At 35.6% G+C, this 21478-nt stretch overlaps 1 protein-coding gene across 1 annotated transcript in view; it reads left to right on the forward strand.

The window, feature by feature from the left end:
- LOC132156129 (neuritin-like) overlaps positions 1-17549 on the forward strand; it is a 39250-nt gene extending 21701 nt beyond the window's left edge. Inside the window, exons 2-3 of the mRNA XM_059565003.1 lie at positions 12502-12652; positions 17087-17549. Of these exons, the coding sequence (XP_059420986.1) occupies positions 12502-12652; positions 17087-17366 (431 nt within the window). The 3' untranslated portion in view covers positions 17367-17549. The remainder of the gene's footprint in view (positions 1-12501; positions 12653-17086) is intronic.
- Positions 17550-21478: the final 3929 nt, after the last annotated feature.

Consider the following 21478-nt stretch of genomic DNA (forward strand, 5'->3'; position numbering starts at 1 on the left):
ATTAACCTTGCAACACGGCCTTTAAGCAATTTTGAGCGTGGCATGGTTGTTGGTGCCAGACGGGCCGGTCTGAGTATTTCACAATCTGCTCAGTTACTGGGATTTTCACACACAACTATTTCTAGGGTTACAAAGAATAGTGTGAAAAGGGAAAAACATCCAGTATGCGGCGGTCCTGTGGGCGAAAAAACCTTGTTGATGCTAGAGGTCAGAGGAGAATGGGCAGACTGATTCAAGCTGATAGAAGAGCAAGTGTGACTGAAATAACCACTCGTTACAACCGAGGTATGCAGCAAAGCATTTGTGAAGCCACAACACGCACAACCGCATGGATCCATCATGCCTTGTTACCACTGTGCAGGCTGGTGGTGGTGGTGTAATGGTGTGGGGGATGTTTTCTTGGCACACTTTAGGCCCCTTAGTGCCAATTGGGCATCGTTTAAATGCCACAGCCTACCTGAGCATTGTTTCTGACCATGTCCATCCCTTTATGACCACCATGTACCCATCCTCTGATGGCTACATCCAGCAGGATAATGCACCATGTCACAAAGCTCGAATCATTTCAAATTGGTTTCTTGAACATGACAATGAGTTCACTGAACTAAAATGGCCCCCACAGTGACCAGATCTCAACCCAATAGAGCATCATAACCATAATCTATAAGGGTGAGAATCAAGATATTTCATGATATTGTTAATGCATTTGGGAATGTTTCGAATAAAAAATAAATAAAACATATGTGCTGTTGTGGCTGCTGTGTGTCACATGAACCCCCCCCCCCCAACTCGAGCCCCCTCAAAAATGAGTACATGAAATGAAATAAGTCAAGATGAAGAAATTAGTAATGATGATTCGAGATGATGAGACAAGTGTAAAAAAAGAGAGGAGACCAGATGAGAAAAGAGAACAGATGAGAAGGCAAGGAAAAAAAGCTAAAGATAGCAGAACAGAGGAATTCTGCAGAGGAGAGGAGCAAAAAAGAATGCTGCAGCATTTGGAGAGAAGATTGCCGCAATTGGAAGTGGCCCAGAATGTATGCCTGGAAGCATGCACTAACCCTGATAAGTCAAAGCTGGGATCTTCAATGTTGCAGTCGATAAAAACTCATTAGAGCAGGACTGGGTCACTGTGTTAGTGTCCAGTGCAATGAACCTCGCATTTATTCTCCATCAGAGAGGATGAGAGGAGCGTCTATTGATCTTAGCAGTAAGCTCATTTATTTGGTAGATGGAAAATGGTTTCAACATGGCCTCAATGCTCACCTGATCCAGGGTCCACAGTCTCCAGGCCATGCACTCAAGGGAAGGAGAAATACAGAGAAAGGGTAGAGATGAGGGCATTCGTGCTAACAATGAGTGTACATTTAGAAACACCTCTGCTGGTCTCCTGTGTGAAGTCTCAAGTCAGGGTTTTGAGTGCTACTTTTGTTTAGCACAGGCCTGTTGCCAGAATATACAGCCTTACAGCTCCAATTCTGTCACTATTGTAGAACACAATCTACTTCCAGAAAATCTGCTTTTGTTCCTCTGACACAGCTTGGGGGGGGGAGCTATCCACTGCCCAGAATAGCATCTCCACTTGTTTGAGTCCCCCTGAAAGCCTTCCCCTGATTCCAACTCCAGTTAGTTAGGAAGAATAGCTGATTTAATTGCCTAAGAGTGTTTCTTATTAGCACTAGTGGTTGCAAACAGGTTAAAACACATTTATGGTGGCGTGTAATTCCCTGCTCTGCAACAAAAAAAACTATTTTAAATGCGGACTTGACAGACCAATTTCAAGACATCCGTGTGACAGTCTCAAACACTTGTTCATTAAGTGCAGGAGACCTGTTTCTACTTACATATTAGATCTGTATATAAACTAAATCAAGTCATGAATCTTTAATAGTGTAGATAGGTGGATTCCCCTGTCAAGTTTCAGTTGTAAATAATGTAAAGCTCTGAGACAGATGTTTCTGTCTTGGTCATTCAGAATGTCATTGACTGAATCCATTCTCTTGTCCAAATAATTAAAGCATGAACAATCTGATTAGCACAATTTTCATAGAAAAGCATTTGATAGATTTTCATATTCAGCACTACAGTAAATGCAGTTATTATATGGTTTTCTGGAATACTAAATTCTGAACAATTCAGATAAATTCTGGTCAATCGTGTCATTTGGCGCTCTGAAATTATATATACTACACAGGTCATCTGGATAAATGAGCCTTCATATTGCATATCTTTTTATCATTTGTATTAAAAATAAATGTAAATAATTTTAGTGTCAAATTGCTAAAGTATTCGTCTTGTTATTTGGCAGATTGATTTGTAATGGGCTATACTTTTTATAATTAATGTTTTTTTACATTTTTGTTTTTCATTTGTTTAACCAATGGATCACATTCTAGTGGTATTGTTCTGTGTACCATTTGCACCGATCATCATTTCAAATGGTCGTGTTTATAATTTTTAAATGTTTATTATCATTGTCTTTGATCATCCTAGAATAAAACATTCTACTGATTAGATGTTGTTCTGTCCCTGCTTTGATTTTGTTCAGAAACACAATTGCTTTTTCTGCCATTGTCTAAATTGTATGCCAATGCCAAGTGGTCACCAAAAGAGCATCAATTATTTTGTGGCCTTCTTCAGAGTGCAGCATTACCAATTTCTATGAAAAATAAAAATGTGGTCTGGTAAATAGCATTGAAAAATATTGTGACTCACTGGCTTGTATAGTGTGAAGCTTTTAGTTTTCAGCCTTACTACCACTTTTACTGGCTGAACAACAATTCAGAATTTTTGATTTTCTAATTTTAAACCCACTTTTTCTATAGCTTATGAAGCTCTAGTCTCAACAATCTGAGAACACAGGGAGGGAGAAGTTCAAAGGTAAGGTGCATTTATGTTATAATCAAAAACAAGAGTACATCATGAGTCAAATTAATATGAAGGTGGATTTATATTAACGATAACACTTTATTTTAGTGGCCAATTCTCACTATTACCTAGTTGCTTATTAGCATGTCTATTATTAACAATGTAGGTTGTTTATTAGTACTTAAAGCACTTATTCTGCATGACCATATTCTACATTCCTAATCCTACCCCAAACCTAAACTTAACAACTACCTTACTAACTATTAATAATCAGCAAATTGGGAGTTTATTGAGGCAAAATCATAGTTAATGGTTTGTTAATAGTGAGAATTTGACCATAAAATAAAGTGTGACCATACAGTATTAAGATATAATGTGAATAGAGCACAACAGTATAAGATCATTTTTCGGGGGCCTTGGTTTCCAATGTAGTGTTTTTCCTATTTTTATTTTTATTTATTTTTATAAGGATTTAAAATATTCTTTGGTAAAGATTTCTAAGCCTTGAACCAAACCAACAAGCTCAGAGGGAATCACTCATTTCATAAAGCATTGCAAATGATGTAATCAAATAAAATAGTTTATTCCAAAATATTCAGATTTATACAAATATGTATGGATTCAAGAATGTAGAAAGCCTGACTCAATTATGTCACTGGCTTGTTGAGCTCCCTTCAGGATTATTGGCAGCGGTGTTACTAGTATGACATCCTGGGATGGGAATTTATGTGGGCTACTAAAGTCAATATGAGAACAAATAAAATTAAAAAGGAGAAAGAAATGGTGTGAGTTCCAGTCGGTGCTGTATATTAGATATAATACCCAATTTTACAACAAAATAGGATAAAGAAGATGAAGATATAAAAAAGAAAGAATATAAAGATATAAAAATATTATTAACAACTCTAGTAAATTTTTGTTCAAAAAATCCAGTCTAAGATAAAACTTTTTGCTATTTACTACTAGCTGGGAAGACAGCCAACAGTTTGTAATATAGAAAACACTGTTAGGATATAAATGAATTAATGGTAATAAATATCTCTAAAGCTTTGAGTCTTGTGTGATTGACCTAGTGAAATTAAGTTGAGAAAATATAATTATTTAAGTTGAGGAAACATAATTTTTTTCAGGTGTTACCAACTGAAGTATTTTTTAAGTTGATCTAACTGTAGTAAAAAATTAATATATTTAAGTTGTAATGCGGTGAAATTAAGTCAGACTAATGTAAATAATAGGATTGAATGAACTCAAATAATATAAGTGTGATTAAGTGAAATGAAGTTGAAATGTGATAATTTAAGTTGAGAAAAATGTCTTTAGGTGTTACCAACTGAAGTAATTTTTAAGTTGATCCAACTGTTCACTTTTTACAGTGTTGAGTGGCCACCTTTCTGCCCAATTAAGCATGGTAGAAGAAACATTATATATATATATATATATATATATATATAAATAAGTAGAAATCACACTAACCTGGCTTGTATTGAAGAATAATTATCTGTGTAGAAATAAGTTCATAAATTAACATACAAAAATCTATTTCTCAATGGAGAAAATAAATGAGATTTTACTTCCTGAACCCTACTGTTGCACTCAATTGTAATGTAATTGAGAACCACTTATCCCTGCTCACGGATCATCCCTAATCCCTGACCTGTTTATTTATTTATATATATAAAAAAATCTGTTTATTCACCACTGCAAAAATGTGCTGTCATCAGCATCATGTAATCTGTGGCTGGAAATCACAATGCTTATTTTTAGAGTGCAAATTTTTGCTGTGAATTTACTTTAGCATTCCAGAAGTGAGGTTTTCATGTTCAGTGTAAAGAAAGCTGACATCACAACATGGCCAGATGAAAGAATATTTTAAAAACAGCATTTGCATATGATCAAAAAGGCTCCTGGGAATCCTTCTTCCTTCATATTGGGAGTACCAGGAGAGATGGCCTAATATAAGAGCTTTAATGCAGTCATAATTTTTCACCATCTGACTGGAATGTATGTGGGAGCATCAGACGCTCAGTTAAACATGACTGATGCGTTCAAGGTCTGCATCCTAATTGTGTTTTGCTTCTAGACTGAACCCCACCCCAAAGCCTCCACAGACTGCGCCCTTTGATTGTTTGAATATTGTCTTGTTTAATCACTACCATATTTCTTGTTTTACCAAGAAGATTAGATGTTGGAATATTACATACTGGTTTGTTTATTCACAGCTTTTGGAGGATTTTTGAGTGTAGTTATTAGACTTGCGGGAAATAGAGACCAGGGAAATCACACCAACCTGTCAAAGGTTTTTGATTTAGCATAAAAACTATTATGCTTTGTTCTCTCTGCCTCTGTCACTGCATAAAGACAGCTCCTGTTAGCTTCTTACAGAGACTACATTTAAAACAGCTGAGAATCAAAGAAATGTTTCTGTCTTGAAGACACTTCTAAGACTTTCAAATGAATACATGATCTCTCCATGTAAATGGGGCTGAGAGAATGATGAACTGTGCAGGTTGAGTGCTTTGATGCCAAATATGCAAATATCAGTCATTTTCAAATTTAAAATTCTTATATGCCTTCTTTAAAGTGGTCATGTGACTTTGCTAAAAAAACATTATTTTGTGTATTTGGTGTAATGCAATGTGTCAACACGGTTTAAGGTTCAAAAACATGCACGGTGTGCTCTGATTGGCCAGCTATCTAGTGTGTTGTGATTGGCCGAATTCCTCAAGCATGTTACAGAAATGTTACGCCCCTTTCCAGGTTCAGAAAACCTTCCTTCGTAAAATGCACTGCACACACTTGAATATTTGTGTTGTACTGTTCTGGAGCAGTGTTGTTAATAAAACTTAACTACTGATTTCTAGTTGTGTCCTCTTTTGGAAGAACGAACAAAGTAATTTGACTTTTGCAACGAAACACACAAAGCGTCAACAATACCATGGCGAAAATAAAAGTTTTTATTTTTTATTTTAAAACCTTTCATCAAAATTACCTCACCAAGTAATTTTCAACCCCTTTCCCTCCATCTCACCTCCCATATACTGTAGGTCTCATTCACACAGCAAGCTCTTTAAAGCTGGGTGGATTCTGATTGGCTGAGTGTCGTTACCGTTATAGTTATGTGATGTGAAATTCCCTGTTTTAATAGAATAAGAAGGATTATTAAAATGCTTGATGTGAATGGCTAACAGGAGAAGTGGATTGAAATTCTGTATTTAATCAGTTGTGTGAAAAGGACAGTTCAAAAGCAGGGTTGCCAGATCTGTGAAACAAAATGGCCAATGACAGTAGCCCACATGTAATACAACTTGAAATATACCTCTCCCATACCTAAAATACATATTTTACAGTCACTGTTATGCATTGTTATACACAATTTCAATTTGAAAATCACTAGTTGTTATTAAAAGTAGTGATAAAAAGTAGCCCACGGTCACTGGAAAACTTTGGACTTGGCAACCCTGTGTGAGAGTCACACTTGTTATTAAATAACAGATTATATAGATAAACAGTATTTATTTTGTTTTTTACCTCTGATTCACGCAATATCTGAACTGTTAGAACTCTCCTGAGCGTGTTCTCAACAGCATGTGCGTGAGGCATCTAACAGTTCGAACGTTGTGGGAAAGAGAGGTAAAAAATTATATAAATACTGTTGAGTTTCTTGCACAGACCGATTGTTTTGTGTCTTTACACATCAGTGTATCATCACGAGCCACAGGGTTTAATTTGGTTTTGTGTTTTTTTTTTTTATTGTATGTTTTAGCCATGATTCCCATCCATTTACATTATAAGAGTGATAGACTGCAATGGTTTGAGTTAAAAATCTGTTTGTGTTCTACTGAAGAAACAAAGTCACCTAAATGTTTTGGGTGAACTATCCCTTTAATAGGTAGAGTACTGTATACACCTGAAGTCAAATGTAGACCAGAAGCTTTTTTTTTCCAGATTAATTGAAACGCTGCTGTGGTGGTTTAACAGATTAAAGTTGTATTTGATATGGAAATTATTTTAATTGGGTCTTTACTGCTAAGCTCTTCCAACAAATCTGAATCTAATTTAAACTGCATTTAAGTGGACAGTCTCAGTGATGGAGTTCCTTCATCTGTGTAGATTCATCAGTGACCTTGTTCTGGATAGATAGCAGCTGTCAAATGAATGCCAATGGAAGTATGATATCTCTTTTCCATGCCTTTTCGTGAGTGTCTGAGTCTCTCACTTTTCTGAAATCACTGAACTCTTGTATCTTCTCTGTTCCAAGAGAGATAATGAAGAGATACAATGGAATGCAAGTCTTGTCTCATTTGGTTACTCCTCTACCTTCCACCTTTTTAAATTGACACATGATGGCACGTGTGAGTGATTTTGTTATTGTGGTCGTCTTATTGCCTCCTCGTGATCAAAGCCAGTGTGGAGCACATTAGCGTTGAGAAAGACATTGCCACAATCCCATAGGGTATACAACATTTTGTAAACTCTTCTGGGAATTGTGCATGTTATATCTCTCTGAGTATTTGAGGGCATGTGCGTGAGAAAAACATTCGTTAGAGCAAAAGAAAAATATTCCTGTTAAGATGCATCTTTCCACCACTGGCTTTTGAAATATCCAGCTAGCAAAGATAAGTTCACCTGGAGGATGACCTGGGATATGAAAACCTCATAGTGCGGCAAACAGGATTTTTCATCCTTATTAAAGAAGATTAAGTTTGTACTCGCTTTGCCTCTCAGTTTTTTTTTATTTGAATTCAGATTCAATAGCAAAATGTTCCAGTTCCAATTTTCAGTGCATATCTCTGTATCACATCCAGTCACCTTACTGTTTTATGAAAGAAATTAACAGCTGGCGAATGCACTTCTTCTCATCCCACGCAGCCTCCCTCCATTCAGTGTTCTGGGAGTGAAGGTGTGAATGGAAAACCAAGGTGATTAACCAATCACTTGGAAAGGGACTTTGCTGGCATGAGCTAATTATCAGAATTTGTTTGTGCTATTGCAGGCAGCTTCACTTGGAAGCCCTGTTTCAGAGTTAGCTCGGGGAATAGAGGCTCTCCTCTCCTTTCGCACGCTATGTTGTCACTGCTAGGCTTATTAGCTTGTCGCCCCTAACGATGCTACGCAAGAGAGGCCTACAGTTACCATAGAAAAAGTTGCTATAGTGCAGCAGTAAAACTTTGCAGCAAAGCCCCCACTGCCTCTAATTTTAAACAAAATAACAGTTCTTTCATTCTGCAGAGTTGTGCAATCAGCATGTGCCTAATGTGTCCCACTGAAACTTGGTTAGATGACAGTGAATTCATTTTGCACCGTACAGGAACATTTATCTTTAGCTTTATGTTAGGTGCATCTTTTACATTTGCACTAAATGGGGAAGATTTGGTTTATTACTATGGTTGCAAAACTACCATTATCCATGGTAGTTAGAATATGTCCAGTTTTCTTTTTGCAATTGCATTATTTAAAGGTTTATATATATATATATATATATATATATATATATATATATATATATATATATATATATTGTGAATTTTGATTGCCAGTAATGTGTCTGTTTATTGCTATTATAACAATTAATTTACTAATTATGTGACCCTTACACTCTTAAAAATAAAGGTTCTTTATTGGTAGGTGTGGTTCCATGAAGAACCTTTAACATCATTTGAAACTTTCCATTGCACAAAAGGTTTTGTATTGTAGAAAAAAAGTCTTTAGACTAAGAAAAAAAAAACTATTCACTGAAAGGTGCTTTGAAGAACCAAAAATAGTTAATCTATGACATCACTGTGAAAACCCCCTTTTGGAACCTTTATTTTGAAGACACTTTAAGACTTTTTTTAGAACCATGTGTTTCACTTTTTTTAAATGAATGCTTTAATATTTTGAATAACATAGATGTTTCAGTCATTGTGTCTGTCTAAAGTTGTACTATGCTTTTGATTGAGCTGTGCTCCCAGCAGGCATTGTGGTTAAGTCTTAATGAGGTCTGCCTAATGCAGTCTCTTACATCACACAAATGTGTATGGATTCAATAAATGTATGTATTTATGTATGTATATATTGGCTCCAACAAAAAAAGAAAGAAAAAGAATAACTAAAAATAATGATAAAACATTAAATTCTTAATTACATAAATTTTAGGTATAGAAGTATCATTATTGGGACATATAATAACCCATAACAATCTACACTTTTCAAAGCATGTTGTGATGTTTTTTGAGATATGAACATCTGGAAATTCCATATGCACCTTCTTTACTTCCTTCTTGAACGGTTTGACTATGAGCATAAAGAGCAGAAATTGTCCAAAATTCTTTGGCAACCTGTCTGCATGTCTGCTTATACCAGTGAACCTTATTTACATGCACTACTGTGTTTGTGAATGCAAATCTTCATGAACCGACAAATAAAAATGGTTTTCATTGATTTTGATGTGCTTCCAGTGGGATGTCTGCGAGAGGCACATGCAGCAAACCTCAGCAGCAAATCTGCTTGCTCAGCATTGGTCTGGCTAAAGCTTGCATATTTAACCTCATGAATCGAAGATGGGCATATATGTGGCCTAAATCTCCATCATTGCTTGCCCATCTTATATTCCACAGATCTTCTGAATTCACCATCTTTAATCTGTAATGAATTTAAGATTTGAAGTAAATAAGTCAATAGTACTTAGTCGATAGATAGACAGACAGACAGACAGACAGACAGATAGTATTATTGTTCCAACTCGTGTCTGAGTCACGCTAAGGACAGGAAATTATGCAACTGTTTTGCTCTAAGTGATCTTAACGCTCCACATTATTTATTATGATGTTTTTGTTTCAAGGTTTCATAACATGCTCCTTAAAGAGGTTACGTTACAGTGCTTGATTATGTATTGTGTAATGGTCTGAGTACCTGTATTGTAATCTATGGTGATTTCTACAGCTAGGGTGAACTATTTATATTTCATGAACTGTATTGCACATTTAAGTAGCAGTGTTATATCATATCATATTTTCTCTTGGAGTATGTTATATTCATTCCGAAGCTTTAAAGAGACATAACACTTACTAAATTCATATTATTCATTTATTCTGGAGTATAAATTTGATGTGAATTTAATTAGCTATATAGAATTAAATGTATATAAATTAAATTTATTTAATATAAATACTAAGCATATTTAATATGAAATTGATACACCTAATTCAAATGCTGCCTATTTTGTTTGTTTTTTTGTATTCCTTTTTTCCACTTTCCCAGTTTCTCTTTTCTTTCTCATTCACTCTCTGCAGTCTACTCTCATGCAAGTGCCCTGTTTTATATAATTTATTTATTTAATAACCCTATGGACTCCCCGTGGATCTCTGGCACCACAGATTAAAAATTAATGCTGTGGTTCAAATAAGCCCTGTGTCTGCCGCCTGGGTCATAACGGCTCGCTGAGCTGAATGGTCCAGGCCAGATCACGCTGTGTGTGCGAAGACAGCACTCAGATATATCAGAGCTTGGATTACACAACATCAGTAATAACATTACTAATGCAGGCAGTGGTACAGACTACCCTTCAACCCGCTTGAGCATCGGCCAGAGATACAAATTCAGAGATATGTACTGTAATTGGACACAGTAAGTTCTTGTCTCTGTTTTGATCCGATGAGATTTTTTGGACATATCCACTTCTTAGATGATTTCATTTTCCTCCCAGGCTGCTCAGTTTTGTTCTTTGTATATGGTGTGGTCTGTACTGCATGTAAATGTTTCAGGAATGGTTAATCTGTAATACTTTAGTTCAGGTTAGTTCATTCATTAACTAGCATTAATTAACAAAGAAGAGCAATACATTTGTTACAGTAATAATCTTTGTTCATGTTAGTTAATAAAAATACAACTGGTCATTGTTATTTCATGTTAGCTTATGTCCTCTGGCTAAACTCTGGCTCTCTGGAATACTTGATTCTGATTGGTAATTGTATTATTCATTGGTCAATTTTTTTTTCCACTATACTCATTAAACTTAACTAAAGTATATTGCTGTAATATTGTTGCACTGTTCATCTTTTTGCTAGGCCAATGTTTGTAAAACATCTTTCAGGAATCTTCCAGGTGATATACAGAAATAAAAATATTTAATAATTTAAACTCAAATCAATACATCATGCCCGCATATTTATTTGGTTTATAACCATCTAAGCAAGATGTTTGTTTTTTTTTGTTTGCAATAGTGGCCAGCTTGCTTTATATTATCCCTTATACTTTTAGTATGGATAGTTCTATTGAGTCTCGTATTGAGTGATGGTTGTCTAAATTTCCCCTTGGCGTCATCAAAGCACTTCAGTCTTTCTGATTTCTTCCATCATTACCATTTACGTGCATTGCTTCAGTGATTGTGAAAGAGTTCTTTGTCTTCTCCTCCTCTAATGTATGCCTTGGTTTTCTCTCCTTCTCCAGATCGTCATTAAATGTTGATGTGGATGAGTGAAACCAATAATCCTTAGACCTCACTGCAAAAACATAGCTGAAAATCAATAGGTTTGCAGCAGTGTGGGAATAAAGCTAGCGGGGGTACGTGGATGGGAGGTAGAGAGAGAGAAGACTCTATCCTATCAAATATGAATCATTCATTTCCTTAAGGGAATTAGGAGAGTGCCGGTGATTTGCTGTCTGACCCAATTAAGATCCTTCTGCATCTTAGGTTGAGCATTACTTCCCTTCAATTCTATTCATGTTTATTTGTATAGCGCTTTTTACTTTACAAATCATTGCAAAGCAGCTTTACAGAAAATTATGTTTCTACAATATTTAGTAGTAGCTTATCAGTGGTGACAACTAGGAGCAATGGAGGTTGGTAGAACACTGGCGCATGCACAGACCCATCCAACAAAAATATGTTCTAAAACATTTTGCTAATGTTCCCATCAAGTCAGGTACATTTTAAAAAAAAGATTTTTGGAACCTTACTAAATTATTGGAATGTAATCAAGGTTATTACCCTGTGTTCTTACAATGAAATGTAGCACTATACTCTTTATAAAAAAAATTATAAATAACCAAGAATCCCACAAATCCAGCAGTTCTGAAGGCTCTTGTGTAGTGTTTTTCGTCAGGTCTGTAAAGGATTGTAGTGAAAGCCATGTTTATGACCTTGCCTATGTTTTGGGGAATGAGTGTATTTTTATTTATTTATGAAAATCCAATTTGTATTTGAGCTTTTGAAAAGAAAATGAACCATAACAGACTTGAAAGCTTGAAAAAACTATATATATATAATTTTCTTCAGGAAAAATACTTATTTAAATGGATATGTTAGCCAAAAATGAAAATGCTGTTATTTACTCACCCTCAAGTTACACACAAAAGACGATATTTTGAAGAATGTTGACGGTACCCTTTTAGTTCCAAAGTATGGAGAAATGTACTACTGAAGTCAGTGGCTACCATCAACTGTTTGGCTACCAAAATTCTTCAGAATATCTTCTTTCCTGTTCAAAACAAGAAATAAATTCATACACGTTTATAAGGGTGAGTAAATGATGACAGCATTTTCCTTTTTGGGTGAAGTATACCTTTAATCTTACATTTCAAGATACAAATACTGAAATTATTAATTAAATAGTTGTAATAATTTTGTTAATTGTTTGTCTATATTTGTTCTAGTGCTTGTCCCCAGTCCATGTTCGGCTGCAGCCACAAAGAAGTGCAGCTCCATCTATAAAGGGTTTGCCCAGTGTCTGCTTGCCCTAGGAGACAGTCTGTCTGTCAGCTCCCAAAAAGACGAGGATACGCAGGAGATCGACTCTATTTGCAAGTAAGGAAAAAATGGAACAACACAAACACAACCATAACTGTATATACTGTACACATACCATTCAAAATTATGCATTTTATGAAATGAATGCTTTTATTCAGCTAGGATGCATTCAAATGATCAAAAGTCACAGTTAATACTTTAACATTGTGACACAATAATGGATACTGAAAATTCAGCTTTGCCATCACAGGAATATATTTTAATTTTACATTTACACATTTTAATAATATTTCATAATATGACTGTTTTATTGTATTCTTAATCAAATCAGTGCAGCCTTGTTGAGCATAAGATTCTCATTTAAACATCATTTAAAAAAAAACATCTTACCAACCCCATATTTTGAAAGGTTGAAAATATATATTTCCACATAAATACCTAAAGAAAATAAACAATTCAGATTCATTTTTAACTGGGTTTTGTTTGCCAGTACATTTCCACATCTCCATCATACATCTTAATATGATGCATAAAATATTAGAGTCCAAAAAAAATGGAAATCATAATTTTATTTTATCAAAATATCACAATAGTGAAAATAGGAGTTAATTTTTTATCAGTTTCAGTGGTAAAACAACACATGCTTCAACGATGGATTTTACGAACTATGATGTTTTGTGATTTATTTGACAACACAACAAAATTGCAGAAATGATCATGAATTATATCTAACTCTCAAGGGCGAATTTTAGCTTTAGCTTATTTTCATCCAAGGTGAGAACATACTTTTGGAGCTGTGGTGTGCCAACTTTGATTTTCCTGTTTTCCATCCTAGGTTCTATCCTCTTCATTTTGTTCCCATTGTCTAAATAGTGACATTAAATTCAATTTTAATATTAGTCAGAGTTAAAGTTTTACCAGAGCATATTTCTGAAAGTCCGGCATATGATATTTTGGTATCAGCATATTGATATTTTTATATATTACAGAGGCCAAAGGGTCATGCATAACAGGAATGAACAGTCATCACATTTACTTCTCTGTATAGCCACACTAAATGCCTCGCTCACACTCAGGGCCGTCGCTAGTGTGGTGAAAGGTGGTGACGATTATAGGGACCCACGGCCGAGGGGGGGGGCCCTGGCGATTTCAACCGTCTGGGTGACGCCAGCCTAAAAAGACGATCAGGACAGTTGACAGAACGCTGCTGCGTGTCGTCACAAAAGCTTACCATTTTCACGTGTTTTTAAGCCTTGCACTTGTTGATTGAAACGATTAAAAAGCATTCAAACAAAAGACGCGGAAAAGCGCTCAACTGAGTAGCTGTTACTCGCGCGCTGTGTTCAGTGCGCACGCGGAGAGAGAGAGCCGCGTCTCACAGACAGCAACACTGAACCGAGCTCTCTTCTGCGAAGTTCTCCTGCAACTTCCTCCTGCACCTGAACGAACAAAAACAAATCGCAGTTTAAACAAACAGAAAGGGATGTGAAAGAGCCCAATTCAGCACCGCGGTGTTCTGGTGTTCAGGGCTCATGCAGAGAGAGAGCACAAATGTAATCTAAATGTAATCCAAAAGTATTTCATGTAATCTGTAATCAGTAACTGATTACAATTCATAAGTAATCTACCCAGCTCTGTTAATTCTCTACCTCCCTACATTGCCTTTCATCTCATTTTCTGTTGCTCCCTTCTACTCTTTTCTCCATTTCTTCCTCAGCTCACTCATCTTTCCATTCCTCCCAAGTTCTAGATATTCTAATTGAAGACTAGATCTCTCTCTCTATTTCCCTATCTGTCTTTTCCCATCTGCCCCATCATAGATCACGGATCTATGATATGACTTTATATTATGTCACAACCGTGTAGCTGCAGGAGCTCTTTAAGTATTCATTGTGTAGCAGCATGATGTTGTTAAAGAACAGCCTCCTGTATATCTTCCAGTCAGACTCAATCCGTTACACATCGCCCGTTTACGCCACTTACTGAATGAATCATGATCCACGCAACAGCCTTATATGGTCCTGTGTTTAGCATTCAAGGCATGCACATGCAGGCAATGAAGACGGTGCTTTCTTTAACACAGCTATTTAAGCGTTATTCCTCCAGGTGCCAATTAAATCTGGCACTGAGCTCACTGTTCGCGTGCACATATGCATACACAGGTATGCAGGATCTTGCACACGTTCACACACAGGTTCTCGGGATATATATCTGATCATCTGTCAGGGGAACAGAAACATTCTCCCACCAGATCGCAAAGTGTCAGGCTTAGGCAAAGACTGAGAGATCTGAGAGGAACATTTAAGAAAAGAACTGGTAGTGAAGGACATAGTGGCACTGAAGGACAGACTTCCACTAGCTGCACACAATACATCACTGTTTAATAGGTAACAGTCCTGCTGCGCTTCAGTCTATTTAAGAAGTGGGGTTTTAACTTAAAAGGGTGTTTCTTCATAGGGAACTTTTATGTCCCTGTGGTTGAGTTTTATCAAAACAGATTTTTTTTTTCTTTTTCTTTTTGCTATATGAAGGTCAAAATGAAACTTGTGAATCTCTTGGGAACTTAAACTTTTTGCCTACATAATTTATTTCTTCTAGTTTTTGTGTATAGACTGTTTTACTCAGACTTTCAGGGCCCTATTTTAACGATATAAATGAAAAGTGTAAAGTGTATATATAAATATATATATGTATTAAAAAAAAAAAAAAAAAAAAATATATATATATATATATATATATATATATATATATATGTATTTATTTATTTATTTAGCCTACAAAAAAATCCTTATGTTTAATAATCCTTTAATTTGTAATATTTGGCATGTTTGTGTGCTGCTGTGCGTCCCTGTGTTTAATAAGCAGCATGTATGCTCTTTAAATAACAAAGAAAAAACATTGCGCCAGACTTTAGACCAGGTTTTGAGCTCCTTAAAATAGCCGGACTGAAACTAGCAAACACACTTGCCCCGCACCTTGCGTCGCATTGGGCCGGGTGTATTATAGGGCCCTCAGTGTTAAAACATGAAAATAAAATAAAATAAAATAAAACAAATATTACAAAAAAATACTTTTGAAAAACTATGTTGATAACACTTTTGAATAGGAAACACATATTTACCCTCAATAAACTCCAAATTTGCTTATTAATAGTTAATAGGGTCGTTGTTAAGTTTAGGTATGGGGTAAGATTAAGGGATCTAAAATATGGCCATGCAGAATAAGGCATTGATATGTGCTTTATAATTACTAATAAACAGCCAATATGCTAGTAATATGTATGCTATTAAGCAACTTGTTAGTGGTGGGAATCGTTCCTTAAAATAAAGTTTTACCACGATGATCATTTAACAAAGAATTTATTTATTTAGGTGATAATGATCTACTGTCCATCAGTTGTTTTGTTATTTCCATCAATAAAAACTATCAATACCGTATTTTCCGGACTATAAGTCACACTTTTTTTCATAGTTTGGCTGGTCCTGCGACTTATAGTCAGGTGCGACTTATTTATCAAAATTAATTTGACATGAACCAGGAGAAATGTACCAAGAGAAAACATTACCTTCTCCAGCCACGAGAGGTCGCTCTATGCTGCTCAGTGCTCCTGTAGCATACCACTGAAGACATAGAGCGCCCTCTCGCGGCTGTAGACGGTAATGTTTTCTCTTGGTTCTTGGCTCTAAATAAATGCGACTTATAGTCCAGTGCGACTTATATATGTTTTTTTCCTCATCATGACATATTTTTGGACTGATGCGACTTATACTTAGGTGCAACTTATAGTCCGAGAAATACGGTAATTTTGCCATGATGTTTTATCAAAAATTGGTTACCAAGGAAACAACAGGCCAGAGAAGAGCAAGATAATAGTGATGAGAAGAGATGTGAGGAGAAAACAAAGGAAAATCTGAATATTTTTATTTTTCTTGGAACATGCTGAAATTGTGTCTTTTTATGAAAAAAAGTGTGAAAATATTTTAATTGTGTCTTTTTTTGGATACATAAAATGCTAAAAAAAAAAAGTAGCACATTTCAACCACTATAATTTTATTATTATTATTATTATTATTACAGAATGCTATTGTCAAAGAAATATTAAAAGATGGCAGGAAAAAATGTTACAGAATTATTGTTCTGTATCCCTACGTCAAGCTTTTTATTTCACATAAATAGGAATATTTATCATCTTGATGTACGGTCATTTCAAAGTGTAGATTAACCAAAAATTTTATTTTGGGTTCAAAGTTTTTAAAATATAAAACATATAGTGCTTCATACTTGTTATAACTAACATCTTACTAAATATAATATCCAAATATCTTGAATTCAGAGCCTGGCCGTAAGTAAGTTAATAACATTGAACTATGGCTACATGAAAGATGTTTCAAGTTTCAGATGTATTTTTTTTTACCAGATTCTCACTCATTAGCTTGTAGATTAGGTATTAATAATCCAGGAGATTTAACCTTTAGCTTGTGTCTGTTGCAGATCCTGGGATGATTTTCATGACTGTGCAAATGTGGCCATGGCCGGCTGCCCCGAGGAGGCTGCTGTGGTGTGGGAGTCTCTGAGGCAAGAGTCCAAAAAGATGCAGTTTTCCGGAAACCTTTATGAGATGTGCTCCAGTCGTAGCCAATCAGCAGCTGCCTCGGATTCCCAAAGCCCCGATGAGACCAATCAGGAGTTGTTAAAGGGACGTGCTAGTCGTACAAGCCTGACCCTTCTGACCTTCTGTTTGCCTGTACTACTACTGTTTCCATGGATGTGATCACATCTCAAGACTCACCTCCGAGTTCAAATATTCAGCACATAGACAACGATACCGTCTGGTTTGGTTCTGACATTTTCATGTAGTAGAATAAGATACATTTTATGCTTCAAATCAAATTTTTTTCAGAACAAAAAGAATGCAATTTCCACACAAAGGACACTTTTTTTCAACAAACGTGTTTTCAGGTCTAAAGGCTTGCTTTTATTTAAAATCTTCTAAAAATAGCAAACTTCATTTTAAGCACAATCAAGACACAAATTTCATTCAAAGGAGGACCAAAATGCACCTCAAATGACTCCAGGCCTGATGAGGACAGATAAAAGATGGCAAAAGACAATTCCAAACATTTGAAATGAAGGTCGAATGCAATAGAGTATCAAAGCAATGTAAAGAGCCCTCAAAAATGTTATTATTTCACTATCAATGTGTGCAATATTCTTTTTTAGGATCCTGAGAGGATTAAGTTTAAGGATTACATCAAATAAAAGTAAATCTAAGCAACACGGCTCACCTACAGGCTTTGGAACAGGCTTGTCAGATGTTGCAGTCTATAGTCTGAATGCCTTTGGGTGACGGTTTAAACCCAGTTTATTAATCACGGGTTCATTGATTCAGTTTAATGAACAGCACAACATTTTGCTCCTAGGTGTTTTTGTACTAGTCTGAATCAGTTTGGAACTGCTCTTCATTTGATGTTGGTCAGAGTACTGTGTATATATTGTATAGTTTTACATTATACATGCTTCATGGCTACATTTTTAGTTTTTCAAAGAAATTATGGATCATCTTAAAAAATCATGATGGTACAGTAATGTAAAAATGACCGATATGCTGTAAAGATTATAAGTATACTATATGAAACACATTATCATTTAGTGCATAATGAACAGTTGAGGCAAATCAATGGAGGTGAACTTATTAACATCAATAAGATCAAATTGTGTATGATTATCACCATAAAAATGAGCTTACAATGTATTCCTATGGATACATGACTTTGTGTGTTTTTCCCGGATCAGCTTTCATTACTTCTACTCAATGCTTGGCTCCACTCCGCTCCGCTCAGGGGATCCCTTAGTCAGTGTGATTTATGTTTAATTTTTAGGCTTAATTGGCAATAAATCATGTTTGCCAATGCAGTGAACTTATTAAGGAGGGCAAAAGCCATTTATTTACTTAGAAAAAAAACATTAATAGGGGAGGGTGTTCACTTATGTCTCTCTCTCTCTCTCTTTTTTTTGCTTTGCTTTTGTGTGGTAGACTGACTATCAACACATGCTTTTCCAAATTAAGTCAGTGATCTAGTACAATCTAATGAAAATATGACTAAATAGCACAGTAAGGGCTAATATGTACACATTTATGTGTACATCACTCCTTTCTACACAGAGCATATTAATATCTCCTTTGTTTATAATCTTTAATAATATATGGAGGCAGTAATAATTTGCCTGATAGTTGCATTTTATGAATCAAATGACAAACAGTTGTTTTCTCTTTTTATTTTGATATTATATATTGCTAATTGCTCACCCATTTGAAGTTGTGCCATGATGTCTACAAAAAATAAAATAAAATTGAAGACCAATTAATGGTCTTCTAAAAATGATCTAACATTGTTAAAGGTGTCTGAAAGAATATTTTAAATGCTTCTTGATTTATGTCTGCACAATTAGTTGCTATGCATACCAGTATATTCTACACATTATATAAATAAAACTATTGCTATTTCATAAATAAAAAGTGCTGGCTTCAGTTAGCAAGACAGCTGAATCCTGCTCAGAACATATATATCAACACTCAACGGTGGTTTGAGAACAACCATTTCTGTGGGCATTACTATGTAACATTTCTCTTAAAATCATGAATTATGTATGTTTGTACACAAAACATGAACAAATGTGTTTAGAAAATGAGTGTAGTTGATTTTATTGGCAAAGTACTTTGGCTCGTGTTACAGCTAGAATACTTCTCGATGTTGCCTGTGTGCTCTGATGGTAATCCAGTAACAGTTTAAAGATTTATGGGGAAGCTCCATGGTTTTATTGCTCATAATCTGTTATGTTTACGTTGGCGTTTTAATTGCAAAGACGCTTACTATTTTTCATCTTCCCTTAGACACATGTTAATACTCTGTCTGTGGCAGCATAGTTAACATACAGGACAATTCTGTGACACTCTGATTCATAAGAAAAGTTTAAAAGAATTTCTCTAATGAAATTGACGTGATGTTTTAAAGGTCCCCTGCTGGAAAATCCATCTTAAAAGTATAGTCGATCCAAAAATAACAATTGTTTACTGACCATCTAAACCTGTATGCAGTTCTTTCTTCTGTGGAACACAAAAGAAGATATTTTGAAGAATGTTGAGTTTTTATTTTTGGGTGAACTAAACCCTTTAAGCTTGATTTCGCCCCCCCCCCCCCCCCCCAAAAGGCAAAACTAACTAAAGAACCTCAAAAATAATATGATTAATTTTTAATGCATTCAACTGTATCTGTCCTTCAGGAAGATGTTGTCACTGGAAACCACAGTGTTCACATCTCAGTGTTGATGTCTTGATCATTAATCAACTCATGGTGAAGCAGACAGTTTGTGCTTGATTTAGGTGAGAGATCTGATCTGCTGGGCCACCTGCCCTCTGTGCAGACGTGCACAAAGTTCACAGACACAAACTAACACACACACACACACACACAACTAAGACTCATGCCAAACTATAACACTGCTTCCGTTAATCAGACCCTTCCTGATTGATCGGGGGAGGATGAGTTGTTTGATCACATCCCGCCCTTCACTTCACCCCCTCTCCTTCCTCTCTCCACCGCTCTTGGCAGCTGTTCTGATATGACACATTACCATTTTAGGGAGGGCCAGGTGATATTTTATGAATCCTCTGAAAAAGAGTGCAGGGAATAGAGGCATAAAGTAAACTTAAATCATGCTGACTCCAACTACTCCATCCTTATTTTTACGTTCCTTTTTTATTTTTATTTAATATCTGATATCACATCCCGAATTAGATTTTGTAGTAACTCTTTCTGAAGATCGCATCATTGCAAGTTGCTGTCTTTATGAATAAGCCATTTGAATCATATTCAGGAACAAATCATTGAATCATATACGGAACAGTTTCATTCAATAACACTAATTCCCTCAGGAACTGCTGTGTGTTGCCCAGGCACGGAGGAGAACAATGGTTATCCTACACTTCTTATTATGTTTGGAACTATTGTCTTTTGGCTGAGAAAAAAATAGACAAAGTAACTGGAGATATTATGTCAAAAATGTAGCATAGACTCTGTTGTCACATGCAGTACTGTAAGATGGACGGTTCTTCTAAATCGTGTGGTCTCAGAATGTTTTGTGAATACAAAGGCAGCACAGCACATCTATGTCTACAGTGATGTGTCAAATCATAAATTCTTTCAGTCTTTCTCAATATATTGTAACATCAGCAACTTTCCCTCAGCCAGCAACAAATGTACCATGATAGATAATAGCTGTTAAAATCCTTCTGTATGTTCACTCATTAAACTCAGGAAGACATAAGGTAATTTATCACTCAGGAAATCCTGATATTGCCCATTCCAGCTCGAAGCAAAACTAGCACATGCTCCCTTATTAAAACTCTGCCCAAGGGGCCGAAACTAGTTTACTTTCTGGAATTGCTAGAGAGATAAAATGTATATAAGCTCCTCTCTCTCTCACACATTCCTTCATTTTAATTCATTCCTCTTTCTCTCTCCTTTTCCATCTGTCTATGATAGAGGGTCAATCTGATGTCTTGAGGTAGACACAATGAAATGTGAGACAACATGGGTGAGGGGACTGATGGAGAAGGAAATAATTTACAGAGATAAAGAGGGAATTTATATGGGATGAGGGTGAATGGATAGATATAAGACTGAAACTTGTAAATAAATCGGCAGAAAATACTAATATGTAAAAACCTGCACATTAAAAATTCGGCAAAAACATTTAAACACAGTTTGTGTTCAGTTTCTACAGAACATTTCCACAGAAATATAGCCTGTATCAGATGCAAATAGTCAGGATTTCTTTATTACACTCTAGACATTATTCTTAAAATATAAAATATACATTTTA

The sequence above is a fragment of the Carassius carassius genome, chromosome 13, assembly GCF_963082965.1.
Source record: "Carassius carassius chromosome 13, fCarCar2.1, whole genome shotgun sequence".
Lineage (NCBI taxonomy): Eukaryota > Metazoa > Chordata > Actinopteri > Cypriniformes > Cyprinidae > Carassius > Carassius carassius.